This window comes from Cyrtonyx montezumae, unplaced genomic scaffold (assembly GCF_038088225.1).
Source record: "Cyrtonyx montezumae isolate F1298 unplaced genomic scaffold, pur_monq_1.0 scaffold_7, whole genome shotgun sequence".
Lineage (NCBI taxonomy): Eukaryota > Metazoa > Chordata > Aves > Galliformes > Odontophoridae > Cyrtonyx > Cyrtonyx montezumae.
The window spans coordinates 34,616,501-34,644,190 of record NW_027072078.1 but is presented as its reverse complement, the minus strand read 5'-3'; the positions used below and the strand labels follow the sequence as shown (position 1 = coordinate 34,644,190).

The following is a 27,690-nucleotide window of genomic DNA, read 5'->3' as shown; positions in this document are numbered from 1 at the left end:
AACTCATCGCTCCCTACAACTCCTGAGAGGAGGATGGAGTGAGGTGGGGGCCAGACTCTGCTCCCAGGTGACAGCAAAAAGATGAGAGGTCACGGCTGTAAGGTGCACCAGGGAATGGTCAGCGTGGGTATGAAGAACAATTCCATCTCCAAAGAGCAGCCAGGCACCGGCACAGCTGCACAGGGAGTGAGGGTCACTGTCTCTGGGGGTGCCCCAGAGTCGTGGGGATGTGGCACTGAGGGACGTGGGCAGTGGACACGGAGGGGGTGGGTGAGGGGATCCTGGTCTTTTCCAACCTTAACAATGACAAGATTCTACGGGAGAATGGGGTTCTGTTACTCGTTCATGCTTGGCTTGTGCTGGTTGTGCACCTGTTTAAAACAAGAGGTTGGTACACGTGACTTTCAGAAAGGAAAGAAATACACAATGAAGGCCTTCCTTCCTGATCTTGCTGCAGATTTGCCATAACTTTCTATCAACTTGTGATTTATTGGTTTCCCTTCTCCTTGCTCCCTCCCCTCTGTGGAAGACTTCCTTACGTGACAGTGCAGCTGTGGAGCAGCCCATACCTCTCGCAGGACTGGCTGTGCCTTGCATGCACCGGCATCTGCAGCAGCAGTGAGCTGCACATCAGCACTCCCTGCTCCAGGGCACAGCCCTGGGGGAATACAGGGCAGGAAAATGGAAATGTTAAAGGTAATCTCTGCGAGGAGTGCTGTAGGGCTGGTGGGTGCCAGCTGGGAGTGCAGCAGATGCAGCACAGCCCGGGCCGAGGTGCAGGCAGCTCTGTTTCCTGCGCCCAACAGTGAAATCAGACGACTCAGTTCCTGGAGGCGGCCAAAAAAATCCACTGATTGGAAACATCTGGCAAACAATGCGGCCTTACCTCAACCTAGTCGGCCGTACGTTGGCTGGTCTCTCCCACCAGTCTAAAACTGAAGGGCTCCTTCAGGAATGCACGAGGGATGTGGCTTCCAGCAACAGAGCAGAATTCTGCCCTGGTAGCTGCATGCAGGGCTGGGCCGCAGGCTGCATCGTTTGTGCAATTGTAACGAAGGTTTCTGGTCTGAGACAGAAGGTATGCACACAGAGCAGGGAAAAAAATAGGTCTTGTTAAAAAAGAAAGAAAAAGGAGAGGCAAAGCAGCAAAGAGTAATGGTGGGCTCTTCCCTCGCCTTCAAGCCAGTCAGATTCAGGAGCTTCAGGCTGGCTGGAAACAGCCCAGAGAAACACGACTGCCCAGACACCTTCCTCTCTTAGCTCCAGTCAGAGCATTTCCCAGGAAAACCCCAAAACCATTACTGTACGGCACTGTGTACTTTCACTTCTTGGTTGTAAACCAGTTGGGGTTGGCAATGCAGCTTTGCACAGCTGCACCTTGTTCTGACAATGGAGGGTGAGAGCTATGCTGGAACACAGCAGCTCCTTGTTCCAGTTCACCTTGTCTATCCTCCGAGCCCAGAGCGCTGCACGACCACCCGAGAAGAGAGGGTTTGCTGGAATTGAGGACAGTCCCAGTGATCTCAGAAGCAGGAGCCACTCTGCTGCAGGAAGGATGAGGATGAGCTGCACACGCATCCGAGATTGCACTCTGATTGTAGAAAGGCCCAGTGAGGGGAATCAGCAACTTCCATGGGTGTCTGTGTGTGCCTTTTAACAGCATAAAGCCACATCACTCTTTGCTGGAGCTTCTGGGACCCATCTGAATGGAGCCACATCAAGGGAGGAAAGCGGAGGCTGTCAGGGGTCCACATAAAGCTGCACCAAAAGGAAGGGAGCAGGAAGGGGGAGCGGATCCTGCTGGCAGCAGCCAGGAGCTGTCACACAGCCCCAAGGCACATGGAGCTCCCAGCACAGGGATGATGTCTGGAACAGCCTGCCATGCCTACCCGCCACAACCCCAAGCACCTTGACACGGAAATACCCTTTCCCTCACTTACTACACCTCTTTTTTCCTCAAATATCACTGCACTCGTCCTTCCTTCCTCGGGGAGTTGTGCCACACCGGGGTGTCCACGCAGAACAAACCACGGAGAAGAATTGCTTTTGAGATGTCTTGTGTTGCTTTATAGTCTTTATATTGAGTATTTTTAATAACAGCGATACTGTGCCATAGTGCTCGACAGATCTCTTCATGCCCTTTTATTTTTCATAAAATTCAATGCTTTCAGGGAAAAAATATTCCAGTATTAATTCAACAACAGCTCCAAATTAGATTATGGTGCCTTCTCTAATTTTTAAGTCTCCTTTTGTAGATGGTGTTTCCCTTACAGCTATGTACTTTGCTTTAGTTGACACTCAGACCTGGTCACCTCAGAGGTCTTTTCCAGCCCTAACGATTCCACGGCTCTAAGACATAAACCCACACCTCCAAGGCTGTGGTCAGTGCGGAGAAGGACACTCCATGGCTGCCTCCCCCACGCACAATTAAAGCAGCCCAAGTTCCTGTCTGTACGTACACTACACAGGCCCAGCTGGGATGTGACCATCCCATAGCCAAGCACATAGGGACAGGAAGGCCCTTGCTTTGCCCTGGGGCCATTTCCCACCAGCTCAGTGCCCAGTGTGATGGATGGATGCTCTGAGACCTGCGTGCTCCTTCACCACTTCAATGGGAGCTGAGCTCTTTGGAAAATCCAATGCTAAGCAGCCGCTGCACTCCCTAAGAAAACTGGTCCTTAATCTCCACATCTCAGTTTCCTCACCTTTAATTAAAGGGAATTTAAGATATTAAACTCCTCCGCTGGGCTCTGGGAGGCAAGCTGGGCTACATTTCCCTTCCTGGAAAGGATTGTGCAAGGCCAACTTTCAGGGATACGCACAGTGGCACTACTCAAACAACACACAATCTCCAGGAAGAAAGCCCATGAGTGTATCCCACAGCTTGAACACCTAATTACATCCACGGGGCTCAGCTACCCCATGACCACTGCGTGATCAGAACAGAGGTAGTAGGGCTTCTCTGCCATCCCAAGCACAAAATCCCTACACCTTCTGGCACAGGTAAAAATCTCTTCCCAAGAGCAGCCATAGAGGGAAAAACACCCTGAGAAGGGACAGAGGGGCCTGGCAGCCTGGCCTCTGTCCTCAAAGATAGGCTGCATGGGGCTCTGGTTCTCAGCTCCTCTCTGAGACGCTGCTTGTTCCTCACTGCACTGACTGAGCACTTGGAGCATCCTCACCACGCACCTCACCAAGGACGCTTCTATGCACAATCACAACAGCATCCCTTCTAAAAGCAGCAGAAAATGCTGTTTTCACTGTTCTACCTCTTCCCATTACCTCAGCTCTGTTGTATTCTGTTGCTTCAAGGTGAGCGATAACCCTCTTAAAGGTGAGGAAACAGCACAGGGCTTCTCCCTAAATGTTGCAAGTGGCAAGTGAACATCACCAAGTCTCAGCCTGTTCAGGCCTAGACACGAAGGCAGAGCAGGCCATGAACCTACAGCTATGGATTACTGACCCCTTAGAGGATCACGACAGCTTCCGAGTGCCCCATAAAGCAGTGAGATGCTTTCATTTAAATCAGATCCTTCAGATGCGCTGAAGGACCGCAACATCAATGCTCCTTTTGTAATCCCTTCGGCTGACTTCATTCCTAGCATACATCCAAATGGAAGAAATTAAGTTACATGACAAATCCATGACATTTTACATCTGATGAATGCTAAGGAGAAATGCACTCAATGGGATGAAGTACATTTCACTGCTGCCAAGCGCGTATCTTAAGGAAACTGATAGTTACTCTGCCAAAGGGTGGGGGGAGACCAGATTCCCTTCCTGTCTATAAATATTTCTCTGCAGCTCCGCTGCCTTAACAGAGCTCTTCCAGATTTATGTCAGAGAGAAGAAGGCTGGAACTGACTGCCTGACGCAGCCTGGAGCACCTCCAGCCAGACCCATGATGCAGAGCAGCAGGAACAACCAAGCACACTCCTGGCACCCCCCCTTATCGCTGCTCCTGAACTCCATCAGAATTCCCCTGCCTCACTGGGCAGTACTGCAGGGCCATCCAACCCAACCCCCAGTCCCTGAGGATGCTCCCATTAATCCAGGTTGCACCACGGAGAGGATGGCACCAGCACAGCCACCAAACTCTGAGCGCAACACCGTGCTCTGCTCCTTGCTGCCCAAGCAGTGACTCCTCTCCCACTCCTGCAGATGAAGGCCCTGGCTTGGGGTTCAAAGGGACTAAAAACAGTTCCTGCTCGCTCACACCATCCTTGTCTGCACCTCAGGTTGGATGTCAGGAACAATTTCTTCTCTAAAGAGCGGTTGGGCACTGGCATAGCGGCCAAAGGAGTGGGGGTCACCATCCCTGGGGTGTCCCAGAGCCGTGGGGATGTGACACTGAGGGACGTGGGCAGTGGGCACGGTGGGGTGGGGATCCTGGGGGCCTTCTCCAGCCTTAATGGCTCTGTGGTCCTCTGATTCTAAGCAAAGCTGAGCAGCAGGTGGTTGGCAACCCGCACACGGCCGCGTTTCTGGAGCCCTGCAGTCACTTAAGCAATGTGCAGGGGAGAGGAGCCTAGCAAGGCTGTGAACTTTTTCACTCAAGGGAGGTCTCCAGGTCATATTTTTAGAAAGCAAGCAAAGAAACTACTATGCAAACACTGAAGGCTTGTACCTTCAATCTGCTCACCAGATGTGCACTTCAAAAAGTCTCCAAGTACAATTTAGCTGTAGAAAACAGCCCTTCGAGTCCTGTGCTGTGTGCATCTGACCTACATCCCAGCCTCATTCTTCACTTCTTCAGCAAAACTATTTCTTTTCACTTGACCTCTGATTGTTTCCCGTTTTATCCCAAAGGCTTAAAACCCAGCAGAAAGTGCATCGCCAGCAATTTACAAGCGGGGAGGAGAGGCACACAGCTCCCACAAACGCCCTTGGTTCTTCTGTTATACCCTCGAGGGCCGAGCACTTCATAGGCAGACATCTCAGAGCCCTCTCTCTCTACAAACAAACCTGAGAGGGCATGGGAGGCAGCAGAACAAAGGTGGCTCGCTCCCATTTTCTGTGCAGGCTGTCCCAGCACACTGAAGGGCACATGCATCGATGCTCAGCGCAGCTTCCAGCCCTGAGGAAGAGCCCCATGAGTGCTCATATAGCTTTCTCCCCTGCCCTGATCTTGAGGATGCCCAAGTTGCCCTGCCTGCATCACCAGCTTATAGATTTATATATACATCCTCCACGGAGCTGCTGGTGCTCAGCCAGGAGAGTGAGAGCCAGCCTGGGAGCCATGGCACAGTGCCACACGGCGTGTCCAGAACAACACCAGGGCTGCACAGCACGGTGCTGGGGACAGATGTAGATGTGCTGCTGACCCAGTGACACGATGACCACGAACAGCCTGGAGCCATGAGGATACGAGCAGGGAGGTGGCACAGCTGTAAAGGAAGGCAGAGGTTGCCTTCCTGGTGAAGCAGAAGGATGTATGGAGAGGCTGAGGCAGCTGCTGCTCCCACGTTTCTGGAAAAGAGCTACTGCAACAACACCAGCAGACATGGGAGGAAAAACATTTCTGCCTCTGTAGTGTTCTCAAGTTGTTTACCCCGATACATTATCAGTGCTCCCAGGGAAACGCCTTTGCTGGCTCGTTTGCAATCAAGCTCTCCTGATGGTTACAGCAGGGTAAGCCGGCAGCCACAGCTCCTGGAGCATCAACATCACCTGCCCCAAAGGCCACGAGCAGCACCGTGAGGCCAGCAGCCACAGGGCTCAGGCCCTGGGATGCACAGCCCCACACCCCCTAACAGCACTGGCACAGGGACACGGGGCTCACTGCGACCCTGGACCCAACTCAGGACCGTATGTGGAGCTACCCACCGGCACAGTCCTCACTACAATGATTGCACTGCAAGCTTTCAAGCACCTCCGGGCATGCACTGCGCAGGATGCTGGTGAGGTCTGGCTGCTCCCATGACAGGTATCTCCCTAGATACCTCCCCTGTGCACGCGCAGCCCTGCCTGGAAGTGCAGCCCTGGAAGCGCAGCTCTGCTGCTCCATCCCCACACCGACCACAACAAAAGCGCCCATTTGCCGGGGGATTTTTTATAATGAAAGAGCACTTTCAACTCCGAGAGGTACGGCAAGGAAGTAAACACGCACGTGGGAGTAAGAAAATAGAAGAGTTTTCGTCAGAGCCACACACTGCATCACCTCTGCAACCAGGAGGAGATCCAGGCGCGTTCCTGCCATTGCAGGCATGAGGGGCTGAGGTGCTGTGGCCGCACACAGCCCTGCAGCAGGGCTGGAAGTGCTGGCACTGCTGGCATGTGGGAGCTGCATGGGTAGCAGAGCTTCCCTGGCACGCAGCTAATTAATGAATGATCACAGGATCATTAAGGCTGAGAAAGACCTCTGAGATCACAAGTCCAGCTGTCGGCCCATCACCAACTGGACGTCACCCCTCCCGTTAAGGAGCAGAACAAAACCAGGCTCGCATCCCTCCTTCAACCTCACTCCTAGAAAGCCAAACACCTCGGAGTGAAACACCAGAGCCTGCTCCGCAGCCACATCAAAGCCTGAGAACCTCATCCCCTCAGCAACACAGCAGAGCTCTTTGAATCTAAAAATACCCCAAAACTCAGCAGCACAGAATCATTCGGGGAAACAAAAGAACTCACAAAGCTGTTCTTAGCTCACTCCAACTTGAGGCCATTTACACTTCTTCACGTGTTACGCTGTATTTTCTTACATCACTTCTTTGCAAGAAGCTCATCCTTCAGTCAAACCCAAGCAACTCTGTCTCTACTCACCAACAGCCCCAGCTCGGATGTGTCTTACCACAGTTTAAATTAAGGCAGCAGCAGCCCCAGCTCACCGAGAGGCCAACACGAGCCCAGGTGTGACACTGCAGCAGTAAGACTGCACTCACATTCTGCTTCTCACCCTCAGATCCCCACATGTTTTCATTGAGACATGGATGGGCAACATTTTATGAGTATGAGGTGAAGCAGGGAAAGCTAAGCAACTTTTACTTTTACAGAATGGCTTGGAAGGGAGCTCAAAGATGACAGAAGCACAGAATGGTTGGGTTGGAAGGGACCTTACAGTCCCCAGCCCCACTCCTTCTGTAGGGTGCTTGGCCCCCACCAGCTCAGGCTGCCCAGGGCTCCCATCCATGGCTCTGGGCACCAAGACAAGGTGTGTGCTGCACTGATCTCAGGATCAGAGGCACAAGGCCGGGGCTGAGCAGCAGCCCCCTGCCCAAGCCTTGCTGTCCCTCCAGTCCCCACAGCACTCAGGTGCACAGGGAGCAATGCCACCCATCCTGGGAGGAGGGCCACAACAGAGGGAAAAAGCAGCGGCTTTGAGGGCAAGAATGTGTTTCAGCAAGTCCAGTGCTGAGCTGTAATTTCACAGAAGGAAGAAGCTCCTGTGAAACACCTTTCTGTGAACAGAGGCAGGTATTTACAGTTATCCCAGCACAAAAATGCAAAAAGTATATGTTCAGACATGTGATCTGGCTTGGAAGCAGGGATAAATCTGCGGTGTGGTTCTGGAGACGTGAGTCACAGGAGATGTTCCTCTTCTGGTATCAGCATAAATTTATTTCCTTTTAATACAATCTCCTTAATTTTTAGTCAGGACCCTATTTAACCAGCAAGCCTAACAGTGAACAGCTCAGAATCCCAGACATTTCAGGATAAAGCATTTTAATCACCCTCTTCCTTTATTTCAAGGTTACTGACTTGCTGGGGTTTTTATTTCATTTCCAAGTACAGCAAACTGACTTCATTAAACTCAATGAGCCTTCAACAGGGAGCTTTTGTATCGGCATCTATAAATCACCCCTGCAACACAGAGGAGAGGGGAAGGAGCCAGAGCCTGCCTGGCATGAGCTCTGTGGCCCTGCCCCACCAGCTGGTCCACCCAGTGGGCACCCACCTGCCCTAAGCTGGCCTCACCCCCACCTCCCAGCACCACGAGCAGGGCCCAATGCTGTCTGACAGCATGCAGCGCCCACGGGGCGCCAGGGCAGCACTTACAGCTCACTCTGCTTCACAAATAAGACATCAAAGATGCAGGAAAGCATCCAAGCTGAAAGGTGCGATTCCTGCTCCATTCACATGTACAAATCCAGCTGCAGCCAGGGAGCAGAAGCCAACCCATGCTCCTACAGCCACCCAGCGGGCACGGTGCGAGCAGGCCAGCACCCACACATGCAGCAACGCGGCCTCAGCCTTCCCCCAGCTGTCACGATGCCAAATTAAGAATGTGGAAAGAGCAGAGGGAGAAACTGTTAATGCTGGGAGACTGCAAAACTTCAACATCTATCACCGTTCGTATGCTTGGCTTCACGGCCTCCCACTCCACATGCGTTTGTGCGGCGTGCAGCAGTAACAGGGCAGGAACACTGACCAGATCTGTGTGGGTTAGGAATAAATTTGGGTCTGAAATGAGGGGCATCTGTTCTTTGTAATGACAGACACCAGAGATCTCTCTCTGTGAGCCAAAAGAAAGCAATAAACGCGTACAGCCACGGAGAGCCGCGCTGCTCCGCGCGCCCAGCATCTCCTGACGTCAATGAAGCTGTCCATAAGTTAACTGAAAACAGAATCCGACCACAAATACATACAGAGCCGAACGTGAATTAAATGTGAACTGAGCTCTTCTAAGGAGGCTGCATTCTGCTAAAGAGGAAAACACAGGAAACATGAAGGATGAAACTGATTACTCGGGAGGTGCCACCAGAGGGACAGAACTTCCATCCTTCCAGAAAACACATCACAAAACCTATGTGTATAAATGTAATGCAACAGTCAGAAAATAGAAACCTCTCATACGTATCCCTAAGACACTGCTTACATTGTACTACAGTTAAGGTATGGAGTGATGCTATGAAGGAAAAAGAGTTCACTCATTCTGCCACAATCTGTCATTTCCTAAAGAGCGGCTGAGCACACCACAGCAGCTTGGGGTAAGAGTCTCACCTCAAACCACTACTAAGACAGCAGAAAAAAAAGGAAAAACCACAAAAATCAGTGTGCACGAATCACCTGCATGGCATTACATGATGTGTTACAAATACAACGCAGTAAAAGCGATCGAAGTATCACTGACGTCCTCACAGAAACATTCCCAGAGCAAGGATCAGTGAGCAGGCTCACGTGTGCTTAACGGCAGCGGCCAACACCTCAGCTCCACCCTGACCTCCTGAGCATTGCCAAACTGCAAAGTCACCACCAGTCTAAAGTGACTAATTACTTTAGGAGACAACTCATTTGGGATAAGGGTCTTTATTACCTACAGACCACAAACCGAGCTGGAAACCAGGAAGTAACTCATTCCCTGGCGATGCCGAGGAGCCCTGCTTACACCCTGCTGTTGCAACACGACCCTTCCCTTTCCTTGAACCAGGACCCGTGGGCCTTCGCCCACAGAGATGACTGGTGATTACAAAGCTGGCCCCAAGGTAAGGCCAGGTTGCTGCCCAGCAGCAGGGCCACCAGGAAGGCAGCTTCCCTTTGAGGAATGTGGGTGAAGAGCAGCAGCAGCACGCGGCCACGGCACTGCGACGTGCCCTGCTCCGTGCTCAGGACGTCGCTTCGTGCTGTGCTCCTGTGTTTCCCCCAAATGAACAAGGATTCTGTAAAACAAACACAACATACACACATCTCTTCTAATCCAGTCAGAAAAGCTCTGTTCAGGGTTTTGTCTGCTTGTCAGATCTCTATATCCTCTCTGCTGCGTTTTAAGAGAAAAAGCAAAGCCAGCTATTACTGCCTGTGCAGCTAATGACCTGCAGTGCTCCTGCTACTCAGTTTGTCTGTCCTCTCCTCTCTGCAGCAATTAGGAAAGAAAAGGAAATCTGATAGAAAAAAAAAAGAATCGCTATGCTATGACCATTCAAGTCGTGTGAGTTTGCCATGCTACATCCTGGAAGTAAGGATGAAGTCAGGCAAGCACTCCCAGCACAACTCAGCCATGAAGCTTCTTTGGTACAGCATCCAAACAGCAAAGGGCAAAAAAAATCACATAATTATTAAACGCATCTCGAGTTCCTGAGGCCAGAAGGTTGCAGGCATCCACAGGAGCTAACGCTGCTGCTGGACAGGACCACTTCTGAGATGCAGGCAGGTCTCCTGCTGAAGCTGCAGTAACCTGGGGCTGCCCACTCAGCAGTACAGGCTCAGAGGGCTGCCACGAGCGTGGACCAGCAAGGCAAAACCTTCCCTGCTTGCTCACCACTTTGTTAAGCAATAACAGCAAAGACATTTCCCACTGTGCTTGGGGAAAACCAATCAGCTGGACTAATCACCAGTGCATGTACGGCCTGCTAACTGCACTGCAGTAGGCATGGTAAAAGCCCAGGCTTGGGAGAGTCAGATGAAGATTTGGGACAGAAAAGGAGTTCAAATGGGGGGGAGAAGGAGAGAAAAGAACCTTGGCATTTCACAAAAAGAAACGGAGCCAGAGAGACGTGCAGTCTGAGGCTGAGCAAAGGGCCATTGTCTTCTCGAGCTGTTTGTTAACTTGCTGTCATGTGTGTCTTCTGGGTCTTTTCTTGTCCAGATAGACTCATTTATTAAGTCCACCCCAAACCACTCCTGCAGTGCAAGCTCCTCACAGGTCCGGGTGGGCAGCCCAGTTTGTCTCAGTTGACAAGGCAGCCCAGAGCCAAGCAGGGCAGGCAGAGCAGGGCCCAGTGAACAGATGGCAGGCTGAGAATCGAGGCCTAATTAGGCTGAAGTGTTGTCCCAGAGTGTAATGGCACAGTAAAAGGAGCACCACGCTGCAGGGACTCTTGCAGATAGGGTCCCCTCGCAGTAACCGTTCGCTGCCTAGCACGAAAACACGTTTCTCCACGCTGCACTCTACTTCAGTGAAATTACTTTGGTTATTCCCTCTTTGCTCAGAAAATCTGAACAGCAATTACACTAATTTACTTCAGGAGAACATCCCATTTTCCTGATGAATGTTTCCCATGCCCAATAGTAAGAACCTTGCAGTGAATCCTCTTTTGCAGCGCTCCACTGCATGAGCTCCATCACTGGGCAACTTCTGGGCCAAATCAGATAACTTTTACTGCTGAAAACGTGGGTAGCACGTGAAATAACGCCTTCTCTTTTCACTGCATCCACCTTCAGGCATCAATTTGCCTTGAGCTGCCCTTAACCACTTGTTTCCATGTTCCCTAATGACTGCTCTGAGGAAGCTGTGCCACCCATGCCATACAGCTGAGCCCAGCCAGAGACTGCCAAAAGCCATCAGCGAGGATGGTGATGAGGACAGGACCATCTGACACAGATAAGCCTGGACTTGGATACGTTGCTGAGAAAGTTTAAAAACTGGGGAAGTTAAAATGAATGGCATGTGCTTTATTCCTCTGCCACTGAAGTGCTCTACCTGAAAGGCCAGGTGCTGTTAGAAGCCAGCATCAGAGAGGCTGACAGAGCCAAAGCACAGCCCAAACCACCTCTGAAATTAACGGCCAGCAAGGTTATTATTGCTGCTGCCTTCAAAGAAACACACAAAGATCCGTCACAAGGCACGTGGCAGGGATGAGCACTGCTGGCTGTGCTGCACAGCCTGGTGAACTACTGCTCGCTCCTTTAAGTTCTGACCCTTGGGAAATCATGGGAAGAGAAGGCCTCACTCAGAAAACATGGGGAAGATACAAAGCTCTGTTTATCTGTTCGTGATTCGATCACATCCTGGCGCTGGACGAGTAAACTGCATATTGCCTCACAATTGTATCGCTCTCAAAGACAGCTGTTTGGTGCTCCAGTATTCATCACCAAGCATCCGTGGCACCCGCTCAACAACGCAGCCTCCAAAGCAATAAAAAGACCGTTCTCATTTTCCATAGTCCAGGAGTTAACCCCAGCTGAGAAAGAAAGACAAGCAGCACGATTCACTCCAAACATCTGCAAGGCAGAGGCATGCTTCTTTACGCTGTAACGTGTTTAGGTTGGTTCCCAACCAGGGCTCTTGGCAGAGGGGGAGTGATGGGCAGCCCCAGCTCCTGGCAGTGGGAAGAATCAGACAGCTCAGAACGCTCTGTCCCACCCTGAGCACATTGCCAGCCCTGCTGCAGCACACCAGTGCAGCGAGCTTGGACCCAAAGCCATGCACTGACCACTTCTATGAATGCAGAAGTGATGCCGCGCTGAGAAATTCAACAAAGGGAACAGACAACAGCAAATCTCTTCCCCGTCTTCTCAAAGGTGAAAACGAGCCGATAAAGCTGTTGCTGCAAGTGAGGAACACGATGGGCATTTAATAATTCATAGGAGTTCAATGTATTCACAAGGTATTTACTGCTTGGAAGTAATTGATTTTGCTTTAACAGACTCTTAGTGTATCCTGAGAAGCAGCTTAGGAGGAAGAACAAACGATGCACCACTGCGTAGTTTTGTGTAGAAACTCTCCCTGAAGCACCAACGTTACAGAGGGACATGTCCCATTTAGTGGCACCTCCTGAGCTGTGCTGAGAAGTGATGCTGCCGGGGCAGTGCCCGCCTGCTCACAGCCTCTGCTGCTCAGCACAACGGGACAGCACTTCCTTTCTCATTAGGACTTCTCCCCAAAGCGATTATGAAACACGACCTAAGGGAATGTGACACTGCCTGCTTTTGGTCTTTGTTTTAAAGCTGCTAAGCCATTAGCTGCCAATTAGCATATGCTGCTCCCATCCAAGTGTTGTTTCTATTACACTCGACCCTTCTAACTCATCTTCAGGGTAGTAAGAAGAAAGGGAATACGTGAACTAAGCCGTGCTTTTCCTATTATTCAATTCATCTTATGCAGAAATACCAGCAACAGTTGATTAAATCTCATTTGAGGTTTTATTGGCTTCTCGACACATAAATTAATAACAATCACTTGACACTCGGAACAGCGTTTCAGGATCCCACATCTGAAATGCGGCTGCTCAAAATGCTCAGCTGTGTAACAGCACCAAGGAAAGGCAAAGCTCAGATACAAAATGATGGGGGTCATACTCACACCTACAACCAATTCAGCACCAGCCAAGCACGGCAGCAGGTGGACCTCACCATGATGTCACGGCTGGAAGCTGTGACACTGACATTCCTGCCACCAGAAACCTCGCTGTGTGTTAAAAGCCCACAGGCATCAAGCTGAAAACATGTTCATAGCTTTGCATAAAATCTCTGACTCTCCATGTCAGCTTTAAAGCAGAAGGTTGAGTCAGTACTGCTTCTGCCTGGTTTGTAGTGACATTACTTCCATGGAAAGAAAAAGGGAGAACCTGTGCTGTGGGTTTGCTTGCTCTTTGCTGTCCAGAAAGGAAACATGGGGCCTCCACGCTCAGGCAGAGCAGGATGAAAGCTCACCAGGTGAAGGGAGTTTCTCACCACCTGGAGATGCAACATGGAGCTACCCGGCTTGAGCATGTAACAAAAAGATAGAAATAGAGAATCCAACTGTAAAATGCCATCCAGGGATGCCTACCCTCAGCTTTATTAGTACAGCCATGTTTTTTCCTAGTATCAACAATCTTCTCATCTCACAGCCGTTCACACAGAACATGCTGCGTTCAGAAATCAATACACACTCTAAGGAGATGATAGCACAAACAGCCAGGAGTTGGATATGCTTCTACATTTTCAATTAGATTGCTATTTGCAATGAATGAAAGTCATCCTCGCTGGGCTAACAGTGCTAATTAACATCCTGTCCGTCCTGCTGGGGCGTGGGGGGCTGTCTGCCTGCAGCTGCTCCATGCAGCAGCTTGTCACCTGTGAGGAAGATGGTTGGGTGTAAGTTCAGCTCCTGGAAGTTCACTCTTTTATACACCATTTACATAGAAAGTAGTGAGCTCTAGTGTATTCTGAAGCATTAACCAGGATAACAGATCGGGTTCGTCCCTACAGACACGACCGCCCCGGCCAACCTAGGCACAAAATTTCTCTCAAGTTCAGGCCTAGCCCCAAGCACAACAGACAGCTCAGCTCTAAATCAACTCGAAGCCCAATTCTTGTACCCCCCCAGATGCCTTTGTATCGCTCTCAGAGTGGGAGAGCCTTTAATGTCACTGAAACCAGGCCCCGTGAACGTAATGAAAAGCATCTTTCAGAAACATCAGCAGCATTCCAATTCAAGGCAATAACTGCCAGATGTTATAAGCAAGCCACACATTTTAAACAACAAAAGCCACCAGAGCACGGGAATAATGCTCGTTTCAGCTGATCTCGTTTACACATGGAGTGCTGGCACACACAGCCTCCGAGGAATTAAAGCACAAAACAGAAAACCCCTGCTTAGTGCACCAAGGCACCTGTACACTGATGTTCTGGTGAGCGCTGAGTGCCATCCCAGCAACACAGCCGTGCCACAAAGGACAGAATGACGGCAGCAAGGAGCCCGGGCAGGGCGAGCAGCGGGAGCAGGGACAGCCCCGTGCCCACTGAGTGGGGTCTGCAGGGCCCTGGTGGCACAGCACACATGGCTCAGTGTGCTGAGGAGGTAACACACCAGCAAGGATACTGCTCACTGAGCTGAGGAATTCCCAGCACCCAGCTTTGCCCATCAGAATGATGCTGCACTAACACTGCTGGGCAGTGCAGCACGCAGGCCCTGCCCCCAGTGTCCCACCAGCTCCATCCACCAGACACAAACACCACAGTTCAGCCTCCCACTAGCACAAGAACTCCAAGCAGTGCTCGCTCACAGCATGTTGATGCTTTCCCAGCCGCATTCCCTCCCACAAAGTCAGAAATGCCTGCAAGATAACCGGGGGCAGACGGTGTGGACAGCCGAGCCAGCAGTGCCCTGCCCATGGCAGAGCTGTGCCTGCAGTGCCCTTCACTTCTCCAACAGGCACACGAGGTATGCCAGCCTGCAGCACGGCTCCTCCCTGCCACACGAGACCACAGCAGTGCAAGGATCCACAAACTAGGCTCAGCACCTCGAGGGCTAGCCTGTGTTTAAGCTAGCACTCATAGTAGTACTAAAATGCACTCAGAGGACCCACCCAGGCAGTAAGTAATGCCTGCAACTGCTGAATAATGCCTGCTCCGAGAGCCAAGGGCTGCCAGAAAGCACTGCTCGGTGCCCACAGGATGCCACGTGGCACAGCTCCTGGAGCACAAGCAGACACAAAGCTCACAAGGTCTCTTCTGGAAGTCCCCGTGCTGAGCTGGCAGTTGCAGGGCCATGCAGAAAGCCAGCTGTACCCTGGGATGCACCACCACAATGATCCAATGGACAGAAGAGTCCCTACAAACACAAGCTGAGCTGGGGCTGTGCCACCTGGAGAAGAGAAAGCTCCCAGGAGACCTGAGAGCGGCCCTTCAGCACCTAAAGGGACTGTAAGAAGGATGGGGAGACTCTTCAGCAGGGTCTGCCGTGACAAGACAAGGAGAAATGGCTCCAAACTAAAGGAGGGGATATTTAGACTGGATTTAAGGAAGAAAGTTCTTTACAGTAAGGATTGTGAGGCACTGAACAGGTTGCCCAGGGAAGTGGTGGTGCTCCAATGCTGGAGACACCCAGGGTCAGAGCGCCTGAATGAGCTGCAGGTGTACTGCACCAGATGGCCTTAAAAAGGCCCTCCCAACCCAAACCACCCTATGGTCCTGTGGCAGCGAGAGCCACGCAAACACAGTGCCTGCAGAGAACCAAACGGCACTGCCAGCTGCTCACAGACCTGCACAGACACATCCAAGGACGGAGCCTGGCCAGGGAAAGCCATCAGCCTCCGAGCTGCCCCGTGCTGAGCACTGCCCAAAGCCCTCAGTGCTGCAGATACGCGATGCTGGGCAGGTCCCACCCCACTTCTGCAAGGAAAGGCAACGCATCAAACCCAAAACTGCTACCAAGAGACTGAGAAAACTGAAGAGACAAATGCAGGGATCTGTGAGAGCTGAGCAGCTTCTGTAGGCGTGCCCGCACCACACTCTCAGCAGGACGAGCACAGCCACGTTCAAGGCCTCCATCAGTGTTTTGGCTACGCTGCTTTACAGCTCAGCACGGACTCCCTGTTCTGCACCAACGTGTGTGAGAAGAGCTCCTGCTGCAATAAACAGCGAGCGCTTCCGTGCGGCTCAGCACAGCCTCGAGACGGCTCCTTGCGAGGCGCCAGCACGCAGCCCTGGGGAGGGGAACTTTCCCAGCACGTAATTCTGAAACTGACCACTTCTGGAAGCGAAGTAAATCCACGCCGGGACTTTCCGTGGTGCTCAGAGCTGGAGCACCCAACGGCAGCGTGGTGCAGCACTTCACTGATCTCTGCCCAAGCACATCAGGGTTGTTTTCACTTTGCGCTCCATCACCCCTTCCCCAAAGGGACCCAGCACAGCTCTGGAGCTGCCTTTGCTTCCCAAAGAGAAGCCACAGCACCAGACAGCCCTGTCCTGTTCAGTGGAGCCTCTCCCAGCTTCATTTGGGCTCACGGGTCCAAGAAATACAACATATGCCTGAGGTCACCAGAAAAACGTGGTTCAGCACACATGCATACACACAGAGGGACAAAAAACAACATCTCACCTCCGGAGTACAACAGAAAACAAAGAACAGGAACAGAAGGTGAAAAGCAAACAAGACCAAAGGAGATGACAAAATGAGATTTTTAAATACATCAAAGAGAAAAGATGCCTTAAAATGCCAGAAAATAAACTCAAACGCTGCTCTTCAACTTCTGTGTAATGGAGCGAGACAAATGAAAGACTTGAAAGGAAAAGCTCATATGGATCTGCAAAGGTGACTTCAAAGAGCCAAATGCCAGCTGCCAAGCCCCACATCACCACGCTAGCTGGAGGCACAGCAGGCTTCCCAATGTGTCAAACACATGTCCTGGGGGGGCTGCCAGCATGGCCATTTTCCTTCCCCACTGGTTACAGCAAGCTGGGACACTCCTTCTGCTGCTCCATTTTTCAGGGGTGGTCACAGCAATTCAAAGGTCCTTTCTGAAAGGTAGCAACCATAACTCACTTCTGGTCATTCTACTGCAGCAGGGAGAGGAATGCAAGAGATCCACAGGTGAAAAATGCTGTCAAGGGCAGAAGCTCTTGTTTTATTTACCAGAAAGAATATTGCACATTTACCACACTTAGATATTCATTTAGTCGTCAAGAGGAAAACAGGCAATTGCATTTGGAGCTCTGAAATGGAGCACAACAGTGATTTCACAGGCACACTGCCACTTCACCACGCAGTGGGAGAGGAGCACGAGGAGATGTGACAGCTCCTGGGCTATTTCAAGGAGCCAAATTTTCAGAGAGCTCCATCAGCAACAATTCCTGAGCTATCTGTATCATGAAAGGATTCGTGTCAGCACCAAACTCATCTTCAATCCACAGCACATCTTTTTAATAAGCACAAAGCAACTTTGACTCACTTTACCTTGAGTGCTGTTAGCATAACCATCAAGCAACACCTTATGTGAGGGCAATGAATGATCTCTGAGGTCCCTACCAACCCAACCATTCTGTAGCTCTATGATTTCTGTGATCCCTTCCAACCCAACCATTCCGTGGGTCTATGATCTTCATGGTCCCTTCCAACCCAACCATTCTGTAGTTCTATGACCTTTGCAGTCTGTTCTCCTCCAATCCAGCCATTCTATGATGAATCCCCAAGGCAATGCTCCTTATAGGGGTGGAACATTGGCCAACCCCACAACCCTCAGAAATACAACTGCGTGGGCACCACCTGTTCAGGGCCAACCTCTCCCAAGAAGGCTGATGCAGCTCCAGGTGGATCCTGCCCCCAGCACACGTTCCATTCTGGGGCTGGGCATCACAGCAGCCCATGGACATGGGAACCCCTTGGCACCACTTGCACGCACAGCATTAGCCTTATTATTATCTTAGATGATCTTTAAGGTGCCTTCCAACCCAAGCCAATCTACGATTCTACATCTGAGAGAAGGAAAACACACCAGCCATTTAAAGCATCTGCAGCCACGCAGAGGGTCTCACACAGCACATCAAAGCTCCTGCTCAGCCATGCTTTAAGTTAAATATTTGTGATAGTTAATTTATTTGATCCTCTACATGTGAGGCTCCCAGCGATGGGCAGAGCCCTCTGAAGCACACCCAAACACAGCGAGCTGTTGGGAAGGTTTGTTGGAGAACTGCCTCGTGCCAGCCCCACTAAATTTCCCCAATCATTACCCTTGGTACTGTGCAGATGGGTGAGCAAACAGAGAGTCTGCAGCAAACGTTCTGCTTCCTCATTTCAATTACTGGCTTCTGAAAGACTCCAGAAACTCTGCCAGTTTGTGCAACCCTCTATTCTTTGCTTTTGGCCTCAACCGTGCAGTCATTTGGGAGGCAAACAAGTAACAGATGTACAGTCTATATTCTCCCCAAGTCCTTTTATAGTAAAGCAACTTCTGGCCAGATAAAGTGTATATTAAAAAAAAAGAAGAAAACACCACTAATTTCTGTATTTTAAGATATCTCCCACAAGACTCAAATGCACCCTAATAAAGACTGAGGCTTCTTTGCCTCCTGGAGGCCTCTGCAACCTCTGTCTGGGAGCATCTTGTGGCCTGAGGCTCCTTCTCACTTTCTCCAGGATGCAGAACAGGCTGTGCTGACCCTCATCACCTCTGCCACAGATCCTCCTGTGCTCACTTCCAAGAAAAGCAGGAAGGCACTGCAGAAGCGAAACCAGCACTTGTTTCTCCCCAGCTAACAGGAGCACCAAGGGCTCCTCTCACTGCCCTACCTGACCCTTGCTTCTACCTGTGCAGGGGGACAAGCTGCACTCCTGGCACGCTCTGCACCTCTCCTGCCTGACTCTGCATGCTTGCAGACAGAAGTGCAGGGTGCTGACAGTGCACCCATGTGCAGAACAGCACCGTGTCATACATTCTATCCCGTGATGGACTCCCTAAGTTGGAAAAAAACACTACAGTCATCAAGTTCAGCCACCAACCTGCTGTCCCCACACCACTAAGCCACGTCCCTACAGGACTGCATGCTGCTGGTGCTACCAGACGAACCCCATCCTACCCCAGCCAGCCCTGCTCATGCAGAGGTGTCCCCCTGTCCCCAGCATGGCCGGGCACGCTCCCAGCTCACGTCCCAGCACACAGAGGCACTCTCAAGAGCTGCAAGGCACAGCCCTGGAGGTCCACGCCTCGCACAGCGCTCATCTGAAGACCATTCATTTCCAACACAATATGACTATTGTGCTGCTTTGTGAATATCCTCCCCAAATATATGTTTAAAGATGCACAGTAACAGAAGACAAGCACTTGTTTTGTTACAAGGGATCCCATGGTAGATTGAAAACCAACATGTCGCTAATTTCTACAGTATGGTAGTTACAACACAACACGGGCAAGTTCACAGAACTGAGATACATTATCCGAGTCTCTATGCAATGAAACACTTGAGAAAGGCAAAAAGACTATTTTAGGAAGATACAGCATCTGAGACCAGTTAATGCTTGCATTTTCAAACACATCCACACATTATGCTGTGCATCTAGTTATTTAAACTAGAAAGAGAATGAGCTCAGGACAAGCAGCGCAAGGGAAACCACAGAACCATTAAGGGTGGAAGAGCCCCCTGAGAACCCCACATCCAACCCCAAGCACCCCACTGTGCCCACTGCCCACATCCTGCAGTGCTGCATCCCTGTGGCACTGGGACACCCCCAGGGACGGTGCCCCTCCACTCCCTGGGCAGCTGTGACAGTGCACAGCTGCTCTTTGGAGAAGGAACTGTTCCTCATACCCACCCTAAGTCTCCCATGACACAGCTTTAGGGCATCATGTCTCACCCCAGTTAGCGCAGGTCAGCACACCCCACAGCCCCATGCAGCAGCACGAGGCTGGGGCTGAACATCTGTCAGGGGCATGCAATGTGACCAGGAGCCCAGTCCTTCAGCAGCACCTGATGCCATCGCATGAAGCCCAAGAGCCAAAACCCTTCTCATTTCACCATGCTGACCCTTCAGAATGGAAACTGGGAGGGTATGATACGTGGAAACCAGGATTTTCCAAGCAACACCGGCTGAAGTTGGCTTTACCTGGCTAGCAGGCTGAGGCCTCCAGCACCAGGGATGCAGGATCTCTGGAGTGCTCAAGGCTTGTGCCAGACTTTTTTCCTGCCACAACTATCAATTAAATTAAGCGAGTTGGTGTCACTTATTTCCCATACCAAATTCCCAGATGGACCCTTCCAAACAAACAAAGAAGAAAACAAACAATAACTCAACTCAGTTTTGCCTGAAACGCGGCCCCACATCGCTGGCTGCAGTTCAGCAGTGCTGAACTCTCCATCTCCACGCACCCATCCCACCAAGATGCCTGCCGGGAGGCCAGGAGTGCTTCCAGGGACGAGGCAGAAGGCAGCAGCAGCACTGCAGCACCACACAGCTTCTGGGAGCACAGCCCGGAGGGAACCAGCAACCACAACCACTGCTCTTGCTCACGGTCTCCCGCATCAGAAAGCATTTTGATCCTGATCATAATGCGCTTCATTCAAACGCGTGAGACAGCCCAGATGCTGAAAAATAAACTGGTGCTGGAGAGTGTTGCTGAATTAGCATGTTTTGCGTAATTGATTTCATTGTGCTGTGGAGAGCTCTTCAGTCGGCGCTTCGTGCAAGGTCAGGGTGCAGCTCCTGCACGTGCTTGGGGGCACTCGCAGCCTAGCAGAACCCAGCCCAGGGAGCCAGCTCCACATGAAGGCAGGGACGAGCAGCACATGGGACTTCCCACTCGGTAAATGGTTCAAAATGTGCAGTTTCGGTTGTTTAGGGATGGTACTCAGGAGCAGCCCTTCACAAATGGATTTAAAAGCAGCTTGAGGAGAAGCCAAGCCGAGGACACCGCTCTGCCCCACGGGACGTGGCCAGCCCTGCTCCCAGAGCACGGCCAGGGCACCCAGGGAAAGCAAAACTGCAAACTCACAGGGGCTTTCCCGTGTCTGAAAATGAAAGGTAGGACAGATTCGTTTTCACTTTTCTGTTATGGAGTGGGAAGGAGCAATCCTGACAGCTCCTGATTGAGAATGCACTGGGAGAAGCGTTAAGAACCGGCACTGGATTTCCTCTTCAGAGGAACAAGCAGTGTGAGGGAAACCATGGCACTGTTAAGGATGGAAGAGCCCTCTGAGAACCCCACGTCCAACCCCAAGCACCCCACTGTGCCCACTGCCCACGTCCTTCAGGGCCACATCCCCTACACGTTCGCTGCAACAGTGAAACCCCACAGTCAGAGCCGCCTCACCCACCCAGGTTTCCGTGCCCAGCCCCCCAGACACCCCCCAGGACCCCCCCAGCACACCACGGTCACAGGGAAGTGACACATGCAGTCTGACAGAATGAGTTCATACCTCCATCACAGCGGGCCCGACAAATTAAGGCGATTATTTTATGTGCAAGCACAGTACGCTGAAGAACATACATATCAAGAGTGGCAGTTTATCCATTTTTTAAGTCTTCCAGGTTTCCAGGCACTGAAGTTTTAGCAGTGTGACTCTCCTGCGGGTAGTTCAGTACCCACTGACTGCCCTTGTGTTTCAGCCACTCAAACAAACATGGATGTGCAGCTCTGTGAAAATACTCCACTGCATATCTGGGCAGAAAGACTTGGAGATGTCATTCAGCCACGCACCAGCCTGGCAGATTGTTTACCACGAAGTGACAGTTCACCCCGTGCACGTAACCCATCAGAAATATCTGCTTTTAAGCAATGGGATTTATTAGCTTGCTTCTTCCAAAAAAAAAAAAAGAAGCGTGTCACTGCTCAAATGATTCAAATGAAGTCCTGAGGATCGGAGCCCCTGAGCAAGAAAACACAACAGGTCCTCCCAATACCTCAGTGTCAGGAGCCTGCTGATCCTAAGGCTCATCCAGCACCATACCACTGCCTTCTGATCCCCATACACCCAGCACAAACTCTGCCTGACAGGAGTAGGTAACTGACCCACCCACAGTCCTGCAGCACTGAACCCAGGGCCCCACCGATGCCACCAACACCTCGCAGACATCTCCAGCAACAATGTCACGCTCCTTAACGGTCCATAGATGCTAAACTGTCCACATTGTAAAACAATGCATAATACAGCTGATCGAGGATTAGGGAAAAGAACGGAGAACAGCTGGGAAACGTTACCGACTTTTCACACCGAGCTTTCAAATTCTTTAGAAATAGACACTACGAAACTCTTGCATGGTTTGGACAGTGATGCTCAGACCCACTTTCCTGCACAAGGAAGCTGAGCCAGCACGGCCAACACGCTGCCCTGCAGGCAGGAGCATCCCCCTGAGCTGGGAGGAGAGCAGCCCTGCACACACATCACTCCATCCTGCAGCACCGGGCACAGAATCCTCCTTTGTAGGACGCAGCACCGCTTGGTGGGGGTAAGAGGATATTTCCTGTTAACTTCAGTGCAGATATGTAATCCAGCAGTCAAATTATGTCAATCACAGCTCATTAGGCGACAATTCACCCTGCCAACTCTGTCCTGGCTGCTTCCTCTGAACCGTGTGTCATTTGCAAACATGTGAACCCGTTACCAGCTCAGAGAGACCACCCTGCTGCAGAGCTGCTTGCGCCCGCACCCCTGAGCTCTCCCCTCGCCACATCAGGTGCCATGAAGTCTACACACACACACCACACAATGGCTTCCTATTCAATACACCAGGGCTGGTTACTACGATTACTGATTTATGCACACTTGCCCAGGTATCCATAGCAGAAAGACAGAAAAAATCCAACACAGATGAAGAGGGAAGGTGCCAAGGAATGGACAGCAGGAAGCAGCCGGAGCTGACACCCACGTCCTTCACCTGCATGCTGCACACACACAGCCCATCCTCAGGAACGCCAACGGCACTGTTACAGGTGAAGGAACACATCAGCACCAATAGATTTGGGATCTTCACTGAAAAAGCAACAACATGGAGCACTTCTCCATCACCGTGTGCACCTCAGACCCCAAGGCGTGAGGCCAACAAGGAGGCAGCAAGGTGACCGTGCAAGCAAGTGGACAAACTCATCGCTGTTAACAGCTTGGTGAACACCAGCTCATGCACATATGCACCGTGTCCAGGCACTGCAGGCTGCACAGACCACAGAGCCCCTGCACAAGGTCAGGGCAGCATGCTCCACAGGAAACATGTAAGATAACGGCCAAAGTCACTGCACTTACAGTACACACGAGGCTATCCTGTGCTCTCCGTGGTGTGTGTGTGGTTCTGAGGGCTACGGTTCACCACGCAGAAGGAAAGAATGGAAGTTCACAGTGCTTCAGTAAGGCAGCATGGGAAGGACCTCTCCCGCATGGCCCCACTGTTTATACACAAATGGAGCATGCAGCTGCTGAGCCATCACTGCACGTCTGTCAGCATGGAGAACGGTCTTGGGAGCGCCATTAGCAGGAAGAAAATCACTGCTGTCAGCAAAGCCCTTCGGGACCTCTGGGATGTGCGAGGCACGGCTGTGCCAGACTGACTCCCCAACGCAGTGCCAAGAGGTGAGCTTTAGTCCTGCAAACTTCAGCCTCCCTGCCTCCTCACTCAGCTCCCTTGCTACAGAACGTACTCATTTATGGTTTGCCCCCAACTGCCATTCCTTTCTCATTAATCCCTGCTTTCCCGTAGACTGCCCAGTGCCGGGGCTCATCCGGCAGCACAGCTCTCTGAGCTGCAGAGAAAACCAACTAATCACAGCCTCGGCGTCTGCTCTTCCATAAACCTTCCCCAGATGACGTCTCCTCATTTAACCAAGCCAGACACTCAGTCCCAAGTCAAAACCGCCGCTTTTCTCTGCGCGCACGGACCAAGCCAGCTCCTTTTGGTCCGCAGGACGACCCGAGCCTCCAACCCACCCAGCACCATAACCCCGACAAAGCAGGATGAGATCAGGCTTTTTCCAGCACACTAATAATCATAACATCTCGCTCGCCATTTGGCTCCCCAGCGGGGGTTCCCGGCTGAATAGGCTTATTCTTTTCTTAGACGCGATAATCTAATTGGGTCTAACCACCAATAATCCCGAACGTGCCCCACTCGGGGAGCCGAGCTCGCGGCAGCCCCGCTTCCGCGCCTCGCGTGGCTCCGAGCCGAGAGTTGCACCGAGCAGTTCCGCGCTGCACTACGCGCGCTCCGGGAGCGCCCGTCCGCCCGCCCGGCCCTTTGTGCTCCGCAGGTGAAGGCGGCGGGAGCCGGAGCCCCCGATCCGCCCGCAGGTGCCCGCCCCCCCCGGCGGAGCGGCTCCGGGCAGACAAAGCCCCGCTGCCGCCGCCCGCTCCGCCCCGCCGACCCGAGCCCACCTGCGGCCGCGGCGCGTCCCGGGGCGGCCCCGCCCGCAACTTCGCCCCGTTTCCATCCGCTTCCACGCCGCCCCGCAGCCCCCTCGCGCCGCCGCGGAGGCCGCCGGGCCGCCCGCCCCTCACACAATGGGGCCGGCACTCACCAGGACGACGGCGAAGCGCTCCTCCAGCTCCCCGGGCTCGGGCATGGGCAGCTTGAGGGGCACGCTGTGCGCCCTGAACTCCGTCTGCTGCGAGTCCACGCTCCCCGCGTTCCCCATGGCGGCGGCGGCGGCCCCTCCGCGCTGCTGCGCGCCCCGCGCTCGCCCTCTAGCACGCCGCGCCGCCGCCCGTCATGGCTCGCCGCCCTCGCCCTCCCCCCGGGGCGGGCTCGCTCCGGCTCCGGCTCCGGCTCCGGCTCCGGCTCCCCCGCATGCCGCCGCGCGGCCCGCACAAAGCCCGCTCCGCCCTCCCGGCCCGCGGCGCGCTGGGACTCGTAGTCCCGCCGCCCGCCTGTGGGAAGGAGGGGAGGAGGGGGCTCGGGGCGGGGGCGGGGGCGGGGGCGGGGGCCGGGGCAGGGCGGCCCGGCGTCCATCTTGCCGCGCCCGCCCCGCTTTGCCCGCTCTGAGGCGGCCCAGCCGGGGGCTAAATCCCGCGGAGCTGAGCGGGAGGATGCCGGGGCACGGCCGGGAGCCTCGCCCCGCGGGTCGCCCTTCTCTCCGCGCCCCGAAGCCGCTCTCTCGGATGGTCCTGTCCGACTTTTCCACCGTTTCTTGCCTTCTCTGTCCCCACGTGAGCGCTGTTTCGGCCCCCTCTCTCAGAGCTGGGCTACACAGCTTATGAGCCCGTGGGTCTGGGGTGGATGGCATCCATCCACGTGGTGACGGCAGTGTTGCAGTCCTCCATGGAAACCCTAACTCCTGTCCCCTCTCTGCCGCTCTGTATCCCTCTGCTTGAGCTTCCATCACCCTTCCGAAGAGGATCAGAGGTCACTGAGCTTCGCCTCAACGAGGGTGCGCTTCCTGCGGTGCTCCTGCCTCAGCATTACAGACAGGTTTGCAGGTGCTCACACAGCTCGAGGTTACCGGTAACATCACAAGTGCTGCTGAGTGTGGAGCTCTGTGCTTTGCTGCTGGTTCAGGACATTCAGTGCGTCAGGAATTCGTGATGCAGGGGCTGAGTGACACCGCTACCTGGCAGTGAGCTGCACGCTCAGCAGATGGGCTTGGGATGGAGATCCCAGCCGTCCATGTGGAGATTCATCCTGAGGAAAGAAGAGTGAGAAAAGAAGTGGTGTTGTTCAGAAGCAGGAGAGTGTGGTGTGGCTGGAAGTGCTCCTGCCTTTGGACAAGAATTTCATCAGACTGCTTTGCTAAAAGCCTACAAGCTTACAGTAACCTGAACAGACTGCAAACCATAGCTGGCTTTTAGGATCTAACACAGTGCTGCTAGTGAGGGAGAAAGTAACACACTTATCAAAAACTATCCATGTTCTTTGAAAGGTTAACAGTCTGTTCAGCTCTGGGACACCCAGTGGGGGCACAGCCTCAACAGACTTTGCTTTCTGAATGGAGAGAAAACCATCTCAGCATTTGCACGTCCCTTGGGCCGAAGGAAGGCCACACGTGCCTGGGGAAGGCGAGGATCAGAGCAGCTCCCTGGGCTTACACTAAGGCTGGAAGCCAAGAGCTGTCCTTCAGCTCAGAATGATGCTGCAAGGCATATTCAGTTCAAAACCAGACTTGCAAAATTCTTAATGAAACGTAACTGTGCATACGCGCTGACTGCTTAGCACAGCAAGCACGCACAAAGGGAAGCAATTCTTTTAAGAGGACAAAATGATTTTTGAACAATTTGTTGTAGTCTGTAGCTGGGACGTCAGCGTTTGGCAGCGTGGAAATTAGCACGGCAGCGCAGATGAATGCAAAGCTGTTCAGCTGCCACGTGCCGAAGCTGAAGAAATTATTCTGGGATAAAAGCAAACAGGGCCGTAGTTTTTGCAGTTATTTATTTAAACTCGGTGAGCAGCTGCACCGTGCACAGCTCAGAGTTCATCCCGGGCGTGCAGGGTTTTGTCACCGGGTGATGTCACTGTCTGAGCCGGGCTGATGGCCGCAGCAGCTTGGCGAGGGCTCCGTGCCATCATCACGTGTGGAATTTTGCTGTGTGGTGACACAAAGACTTCTCAGCCTGCAGCAAAGCAACGCTCCATCACCAGGATCTCCGCTCTGTTACAACGGAGCTGCAAGTTTGGCTTCAGGTCTGACTGAAATTTCTCTGAACCGGTGTCTGTGTATCTATCTATGGAAGAAATTCTGAAGGGAAAAAAGGAAATGATTTTGCAAAGGTTCAGTGCTCAGCAGTTCCAGATCCTCCGCTGGCATTTCCGTGGAGCTCTGGACTGTTGGATGCGATGTTGTGGAGGGTCAGAGTCAGGTTTTAATAACTAGCAAGGAACCAGCTCAGCTACGGCAGAGGTGGCGTTCATTGCTAATAAAGATGTAGTGCAGCCACGAGCTCCGCTCTGAGCTGAGCAGCGTACGCTTAAGAAGAGATTATTGATGGCAGCACAATAACAGCTGACCTTGCCTGGGATGAGACAGGATGACTTCTGAAATACATGCCACTAGAAAAGAAGATAGGCTGATTCTGAAAATAGTTTTTCTGGGAAGACTTCAGGAAGCTGACAGGTAATCTTGATCTTCGTGCACGTGGGCTGTTAGGAGGAGGTTTCGCTGAGGTTTGCCGTGTTGTGCCTGGTATGACATATCTACTGATCTACTTCAACGCCTGCTAGTCTTGTATTAATAGCAGTTTCCTACACGTAGCAGGAACCTGCCTTATCTAGCCTCAACAGATTGTAGAATAAGCTGTAAAATAATGGGCAGGCCTGTCAGCCTAACAGGACCACAGGTTGTCTTAGGACAGCATGTATTGGGCTTGGAAATGAACTAAATACAAATCCAAAAGCAACCCCGAACCTGCCAAGCTTGCAGTCTGTCTGCGGGGCCTCACTGCTCCTCCTAGAAGCACCTGGACTCTGGCTTGGCTCTGCCTGTCTGCCACCAGCTCCTTCCATGCCAGCATCCACCTGCTCCTTGCACAGCTTCTGCACCTTGTGCTGAGATCTGAGCTCATGATAATGGATGCAAACGAGTCCCGGTACACCAAGTTAGTAGGTGCATATCTCATTAGCCCTCTGATTTTTCTTTGTTTGCTAGAAATTAAATTACTGACTTTGAATCTGATTTACTTGCAGCATCTGTGCTGTGCTGTAACCCACTGTGCTGACATGACCCACTGGTCTGGGTGGGTCAGTGGCTTGAAGGAGCCATGCCATGACATCAGCAGTGCTTGCCTGTGCTCAGGACCACCTCCCACAGCACCAAATGTTGCATCCCATGGAGCAAGCACCCACCCAGCCCAGCAGCTCGGGGGGTGCAGAGTTGCAAGGCCCAGCTGGGTGCTGCTTTCTCAGAGCTGAGATGCATTATGGAGATG

General features: G+C 52.4%; 1 protein-coding gene across 5 annotated transcripts in view; it reads right to left on the bottom strand.

Annotated features, from left to right (window-relative positions):
* The window catches only part of FMNL2 (formin like 2), an 87,780-nt gene extending 63,144 nt beyond the window's left edge, over positions 1 to 24,636 (bottom strand). For 4 of the 5 annotated variants that reach the window (XM_065750840.1, XM_065750838.1, XM_065750839.1 and 1 more), the window contains exon 1: positions 24,354 to 24,635. In XM_065750840.1, the coding sequence (XP_065606912.1) occupies positions 24,354 to 24,470 (117 nt within the window). In that variant the 5' untranslated portion in view covers positions 24,471 to 24,635. Of the gene's footprint in view, positions 1 to 24,353 lie in introns of all 5 variants that reach the window. The other variant, XM_065750841.1, reaches the window with a different exon arrangement.
* Positions 24,637 to 27,690: the final 3,054 nt, after the last annotated feature.